At 48.2% G+C, this 6,760-nt stretch overlaps 1 protein-coding gene and 1 long non-coding RNA gene across 3 annotated transcripts in view; one reads left to right on the top strand and one right to left on the bottom strand.

The window, feature by feature from the left end:
- Positions 1–6,760, bottom strand: part of LOC108228425 (myosin-7B) — a 19,514-nt gene that overhangs the window by 6,285 nt on the left and 6,469 nt on the right. Inside the window, exons 12-30 of one of the 2 annotated variants that reach the window (XM_037977175.1) lie at positions 6,571–6,709; positions 5,968–6,086; positions 5,738–5,887; positions 5,061–5,231; positions 4,813–4,992; positions 4,400–4,532; positions 4,220–4,296; positions 3,406–3,493; positions 3,176–3,293; positions 2,948–3,071; positions 2,736–2,872; positions 2,467–2,637; positions 2,311–2,395; positions 1,954–2,196; positions 1,704–1,880; positions 1,045–1,190; positions 853–943; positions 611–768; positions 51–282 (exon numbers count right to left, since the gene is read on the bottom strand). In XM_037977175.1, coding sequence (XP_037833103.1) covers positions 51–282; positions 611–768; positions 853–943; positions 1,045–1,190; positions 1,704–1,880; positions 1,954–2,196; positions 2,311–2,395; positions 2,467–2,637; positions 2,736–2,872; positions 2,948–3,071; positions 3,176–3,293; positions 3,406–3,493; positions 4,220–4,296; positions 4,400–4,532; positions 4,813–4,992; positions 5,061–5,231; positions 5,738–5,887; positions 5,968–6,086; positions 6,571–6,709 — 2,739 coding nt within the window. Of the gene's footprint in view, positions 1–50; positions 283–610; positions 769–852; positions 944–1,044; positions 1,191–1,703; positions 1,881–1,953; positions 2,197–2,310; positions 2,396–2,466; positions 2,638–2,735; positions 2,873–2,947; positions 3,072–3,175; positions 3,294–3,405; positions 3,494–4,219; positions 4,303–4,399; positions 4,533–4,812; positions 4,993–5,060; positions 5,232–5,737; positions 5,888–5,967; positions 6,087–6,570; positions 6,710–6,760 lie in introns of both variants that reach the window. The other variant, XM_037977174.1, reaches the window with a different exon arrangement.
- LOC112449996 overlaps positions 3,785–6,760 on the top strand; it is a 15,516-nt gene continuing 12,540 nt past the window's right edge. Inside the window, exon 1 of the long non-coding RNA XR_005233530.1 lies at positions 3,785–4,057. This is a non-coding gene — a long non-coding RNA (uncharacterized LOC112449996). The remainder of the gene's footprint in view (positions 4,058–6,760) is intronic.

The raw sequence follows: 6,760 nt of genomic DNA on the forward strand, positions 1-6,760 counted from the left end.
GGAGGGGGGAGGGTCAGATGTTAAAGTTAGATTTCTGGTTTCGTTTGGACCTTGGTTCTGGTCAGCTGCTCCACGTTGGCAGCCAGGTCGTCGGCCTCCATCTTGACCTCGGTCTTTTCCTTCTCCAGCTTCTGTTTGGCTCTCTGCAGAGCTTCGATCTGCTCGCTGAGCTCCGCCACCGTGTCCGAGTGCTTCTTCCTCAGGGTGGCAGCGATCGCCTCGTGGTGAAGCCCCGCCTCCTCCATCTCCCGCCGCATCTTTTGGAAGTCAGCCTCTCGCTTTCTGTTCCAAACAACAGTATGTGCGGTTTTTAGAAACAGGAGTCTGAGCTGTTCAGCTGCAGACTCTTTCAAACTGTCATCGTCTTTGTGTTAAAAAGGAATAAAGACATTTATTTACAGTTTAAAGGGCAGTAAGTTAAAACAAAATAAGGCCTGAGTGTTGGTGAATGATAATATTGATCAGTTTGAGTTTGCACACAGTAATTATGAACACCTGAAGTGTAGCGTATATACACGTACACATTTAACTCTGTTAAATCAACAGAAGACGTATATTTGGATGAAAACAGTAAATCCATCATGGATGTAGCCTAAGTTAGCTTGACGACCTGTTGAGGGCGATCTGAGCGGCTGAGGCGCCTCCTGCCTCCTCCAGCTTCTCTCCCAGCTCCTCCAGCTCCTTGGCGATGTCGTTCCTCTGGCGTTCAGCTTTCAGACGCCACGCCCGCTCCGCCTCCAGCGCCTCCTCCAGCTCCTCGATGCGAGTCTGGAGGAGCAATCACAGCACGCTGAAGCTGCGCCGAGGAGAAGGGAGACCAGGAAGCAGCATCATTCCTGATCTCCGACTCACCTGGAGCTCTTTCATCCTCTTCTGAAGCTGAGCCGCCACACTCTGCTCATCCTCCATTTTCACCTGGAGCTGATCCAACTCAAAGTCTTTTCTTATGAAGAGAAAACAGCAAAGAAATGAGTGAATAAGTTTGACCTGACCTCTGCTGATTCTCTGAGGATCATAAAGACTGTTAACGAATCATCTTCTTACTTCTTCAGTCGGTCCTCCAGCTCCTCCTTCTGGTTCTCCAGGTCCTTCACTGAATCCATGGACAGCTTCAGGTCGCCCTCGAGTTTCCGCTTCGTTCGATCCAGGTCACTTCGTAGCTTCTTCTCCTGCTCTAAAGAGGCCTCGGCCTGCAGAGAGGAGAGGATGTTTGTCCCTTCAGAGCTACTGTAGTTTCATTGTGGAGCATTATGAGCCCTCCGCCTGTGTGCTGCACCTTCACAACAGGAAGTAAGGCTGTCCCCTCGTTTTTTCCTCTGGTTGTTCATAAATCACCCACAAAGACGTGCACATCCATTAATGAAGCCGACATTTGCAGAATCAAAACGGGCATGGAGGATAACTCTGCACATAAAACATGTCTGGAGCAGCTGGTGGCAGACTGTCTGCCATCCCAGCGTGGAGCTCTGCAGCCAGTTTCTGTTTTCATGTCAGTCATTCAGGTGTTGGACTTCAGAACCTCGTGCACCATAAGCTGATATCTTTGGGAAGTTGGAGAAATTCATGCAAAGTTTTTGAGTACAACCCTGACATCTCAGCTATGAGTATCTTGTTTTATTATTAGTGCAAACTGGCTGCCCTGTAGCTTTGAGTTATTGTCATGTTTGACGTAAGGATTATAATTTTGAAGGAGAATTTCTTACATTATCCATTTGCTGCTCCAGCCGAGTTTTGGCCTTTGCCAGCATGTTGACCTTGTCCTCCTGGGCTTGCAGGTCGATGAGCGCCTGCTGGTGAGCCTCCAGCAGGGCGGCTTTCTCTCTGCTCAAAGACGCAATGGATTCATCCAGAACACACATCTCCTGGGACAGGTTCTTCACCTGGACAGAAGACAGGAAGCCTTAGATCCTGTGTGTGGAGGGAGCGGTGGGACAGGGCGGCGTGCTGCCGGACCTTGTTTTCAACGCTGTGTCGCTCCTTCTCCACTTTAGCCAGCGTCATCTCCAGGTCGTCCACGTCTCTCTTTAACGACGACACCTCGTCTTCCAGCTGACGCTTCTTGGACGTCAAGCTGGCAGTCATCTCCTCTTCATCCTCCAGACGTTCCTGTATCTCCTTCAGCTTTGACTCCAGGGAGATTTTGGACTGAATCAGCTGATTGCAGCGTTCCTCTGCATCCATCAGGTTGTCTTGCTCCTGGATGATTAAGGAAAAAGAAATGGACAATACCGTGAAATGTTAGGCTCAAAACTGGGCGTTAATCAGCTGAAGGATGAGGTAATTTGTAGCTCTGTTAAAAATTTCACTCACTGCTTGAAGCTGCAGAGCCAAATCATTTTTCTCTAGAACCAGCACCACCTGTCGCTCCTCGGCCTCCCGCCGCTTCACCTCCGACCTGATGGAGACGAACACAACCATCAGACGCCAGTCTGCCTCTGAGCAGCTCACTTTAATCCAGAAACCAACCTCTCAAAGGCCTCCTTTAGCTTGGCGAATTCCTCCCTCAGAGCAGCCAGTTCCTTCTCCACCTGGGCGCTCCTGAGTAGTGGGCGGAGCTTGTAGAACATCATCATCCAAGGCCAAGTTCTAACTGAGAAGAATGCCCTGATGTTGAGCTGAATGACCAACAGGGCGTCCCTGGAAGGAAGGATTCAAACCCCCAACAGGTCAACAGGACCAGATAAACACGTCTCAACCTTTCCCAGAAACATTAAACGAGGGGTCCTTATACTGACCTTTTCAACGTCAGGTCCTGCCGTTCAATCCTCATCAGCTTCCCTCTGCACATGGCCTGAACGGCAGTGATGATGTGGGACAGACGATAGTCCCTCATGTCCTCCAGCTGACCCAACAAACCGGCCTTAAAGAAAACCTAAAGAGGAGCAAACTGGACGTCAGCTTGAATGAAACTGAAAGAAGGCCGGCAGGCAGTGTGAGTCTGCCGCACCTTTGTCTGTCCGAACTTGTACTGCGTGTGGTCCACGTCCAGAGAGGCCAGGAGCTTCTCTGCAGCCTTCCTGCTGTCCATGAACGAGTCCTCCGGGATGGCAGAAGGATTCAGGATACGATAACTAACAAAAGGACCTGGGTTAGTTAGGATCAGGACTGTGGTGGGGACGGTGATGATGAGGGGGCTTTAGACTTTTGCACAGTAGTTATCAGATTTGAAACCCACCGCTGTTTGAACTCGGCGTACAGGAGACGGTTTGGAAAACCCTTTCTGCAAATCCTGATTCCTTCGAGGACGCCGTTACACCTCAGCTGGTGGAGGACCAAGAAGGGGTCTATCACACCTGGGGAGGGGACACATTAACCTGATTTTCCTGGTTTCTGTGGTGTTTAAAATATCTCGTATTGATTTTGTTTTACAAAAACACAATAATCAACCAGTAATGTTGGACGTACCTGGATTCTTGGTCTCGTTGGGGATTATACAGCGGACGAAGTGAGGCCAGGTTCTGCGGAGGTTTGCCATCAGTTTATTCAGGTTTTCCTGCAAGTCAACCAAAAAAAAGGTGAGCAGGTGAAAATTACTACTTGTACGTTGTTTAGAAACCAGGAGGTTCTGGTTCTGGACTCATCTAATGAAAGCTGGTTACTGTGACCCAAATTATTTGCAAAATCCATCTAATCTTTTACACAATACTGACCAAAGCTGCAAACTCTGGTCTCCTTGGATGACAGCAGACTTTAATGATTCATTAGTTCAGGTTAGTTAGGATGACATCTAAACTCTGATTTATTTGAACGTGTCCCAGAAAAGACTAATATATGGAATATGGACTAATTCAAGCAGGAAGCCCCAGTTTATTTTATTTTTATTTTTAAAGACTGAATAGTTCCAGGTACCTAAAGCCAGTTTCTGGTTCTAGGAAGCAGCATGTCTGTGACCCCTCCGTGGCCTACCACCAACCTGAACCTGACCTCATCTACTCGACTAACATGGAGGACGGGGTCAAACCAAAGCCTCCCCCCAGGATCAGGACCAGAAGAATGACTTCCTAGATCCAAGCTGGGTTTTCCTCCTGGACCCATTTCCTCTGGGACTCGACCACAGGTAAGTGGAAACAAAAGCATGGCTGGAATACTGGATAAGGGTAGAGATGAGCCGACCCGGTTCAGCTCTGAAAGTAACATTTCTGGATATTTGTTGTTGTTGTTGTTGTACTTGTACCTGTAGTCTAGATCTGAGTTGTGCTGCCGTACTTTATTAACTCACCTTGTGCAGCTGGGAAACGGTCTGAAAAGATGCAGCTTTCCTCTTCCTGTGTTTGGTCTCACTCTTCAGATCACTCGCTGCAACTCCACAAACACACACACGTCACACAGACTCACTCATCTTCCCGTACTGCTGTTGGTAGTTTTCCAAGCTGTTAATTTACTGAAGGCGTTTAGTTACCCGTGTCAGAGCAGATGTAATAATCAAACAGGCCAGCCATCAGTTTGCTGGAGGATTTCTGGAAGATGGCCACCACCGTCTCATTCAGAGGATCTTTGTTCTTGTCCAGCCAACCCGTGATGTTGTACGGCACCTGCACAACAAACATTGTGTTAGATGCAGGCTACACAAACACAGAACCAATGACCCTCAGGAGGAAGAGGAGGAAGACTGGTGGCAGGGGTTAGAGAGGCGAGCCTGTGACTGGGAGGTCGCAGGTTTGAATCCCCAGACAGACAACATTTGGGTGGGGATGATGAGGCGCCCACATCTGCCTCCTTCCTCATGAGCCCCAATAGGAATTAAAATCTTCAGTGGAAGAGTCGGATCCAGTGACTTTAAACTCCCTCTCAGCTGACCCTGATGACACTCACCACTCCGGCGTAGTGCACCAACTCAAAGTGCGTCTCGTATTTGCGCTTCTTGTCAAGTCGTGGTCTCTGGAAGTTCGGGGACTTTCCCAGGTGGTGGTCGTACAGTTTGGTTTTGAAGCTGTGGTCCGTGGCTTTGGGGAACATGCACTCCTCCTCCATGATGGACAGAATCCCCATCGGCTGAACACAAACACAGACCAGTTACCTGGATGTTCAACAGTCAGTTCACGGAGCAGAAACCAACCCACCTTCTCTATCAGGTCAATGCAGGCCTGCAGGTCCAGACCAAAGTCTATGAAGGTCCACTCTATCCCTTCGGTCTTGTACTCCTCCTGCTCCAGGACGAACATGTGGTGGTTGAAATACTGCTGCAGCTTCTCGTTGGTGAAGTTGATGCACAGCTGCTCGAAGCTGTTCAGCTGCAGGGAGGGAGACAGAGATGGAATATCAAGACCAGAAGACTTCAGATGGTTCTTTAAAAGCTCCTTCTTTACTTCGGCTTCAGGTAAAGGACAGGTAGATTAAAAGTACCTTAATAAAAGTGTAATTTGAATACATCTTTTTACAAAGTTCTCTAAGCTCTCAGAGAAAAGTATCAGAGGTTGTTGGGGGAGATGAACTGTGGCTGAGATAAATCAGAAGCTATATGATGGTTAAGATCAGGTTAAGTCTGATCCAACCGAAGGGCTGACTTCAACCTGCTGTTCCTCCTCGGCCTTTTCTTAAATCACAGAGTGGCAGGAAGTCTTTGGCTTTGACCATCTTGTGGAACAGAAGAAGAGTTTCCTCTGAACTGTCCTGAATGTCTGAGACTCTACGCCAACACACCACAACCCTTACCGCCTGTAGCCAGGTTCACCAGTTGTCCCTGAAAGTATGGAGTCTACTCTGACTAAATGAAAGAGGTCCTGGTTTTTGTTTGTACCTCAAAGATTTCAAATCCGGCGATGTCGAGAACTCCAATGAAGTACTGTCGAGGCAGAGAGGTGTATAAAGACGAGTTGATTCGACCCACGAGCCACTTGAACATTCGGTCATAAGTGGCTTTGGCCAAGGCTGCCACGGCGTAGTTCACCTGCAGTCAGACAGAAACGCTCCTGTTTCATTTAAACGCTGCTGATTCAGAAGGTACGCTGCGGCCGGGAGACCGGTTACCTGTTCAACTGTCTGCCCTTTAACGATAAACTCATTTCCAACTTTGACTCGAGGGTTCAGCAGGCCTTTCAGCAGCTCAGAGGCGCTGATGCCCATCAGGTACGCAGCCTTGTCCACACCTGAACACAGGATGAGACATCCTTAAAACCACACCTGAAAGTATTATTTATATATCTGCTGTCAGGGTTTTTATTATGAGGCTGAATTAGACATGCATCAAACATTAAACTCAGATAAAAACTGTGGTTCACAGACAACAAGAATCAGTTTCTCATGTCAAAACCTCTAAATTCTTCTGTCATCCTCTTCCTCTGGTTTAAACTCCTTTAAATAAAACACCAGAAACAAAACGTGTTTAAATTCTGCTCAGTTTCTCTCCTTCGAGCCGTAATTCAGTCACTGAGGGGGAATGAAGCTGAACTTTTATACTCGTTAAAAAGACGTGGTCAGGCGGATGTACATTTTATCCAGAGGATGTCTGAGTCAGAGGAGGCATCTTTAATTAATCCATTTTCCTTCACCTTTTATCAGACTGATAAAAGCAGCACAGGCTGCATGAATGATTATCTGTGTTTGATGACATGAAGTGTAAACGGGTCGTACTCTCGGTGCCGTCAGCCTCAGCCTGCTCTTCTCTTTGTTTCTTCTTGAACTTCATGTTGCCGAAGTGCATGATGGCGCCGACCAGTTTGTAGCAGCCGTACTTCTCCTCGGGAGTGAAGCCCAACGTGTCCATGGCCCGCTGCACACAGACGGACAGGTTTCAGCCTCAGCGTGCAGGGGAGGGGGGGGG

The sequence above is a fragment of the Kryptolebias marmoratus genome, linkage group LG8 (genome assembly GCF_001649575.2).
Source record: "Kryptolebias marmoratus isolate JLee-2015 linkage group LG8, ASM164957v2, whole genome shotgun sequence".
NCBI classification, from domain to species: Eukaryota; Metazoa; Chordata; class Actinopteri; order Cyprinodontiformes; family Rivulidae; genus Kryptolebias; species Kryptolebias marmoratus.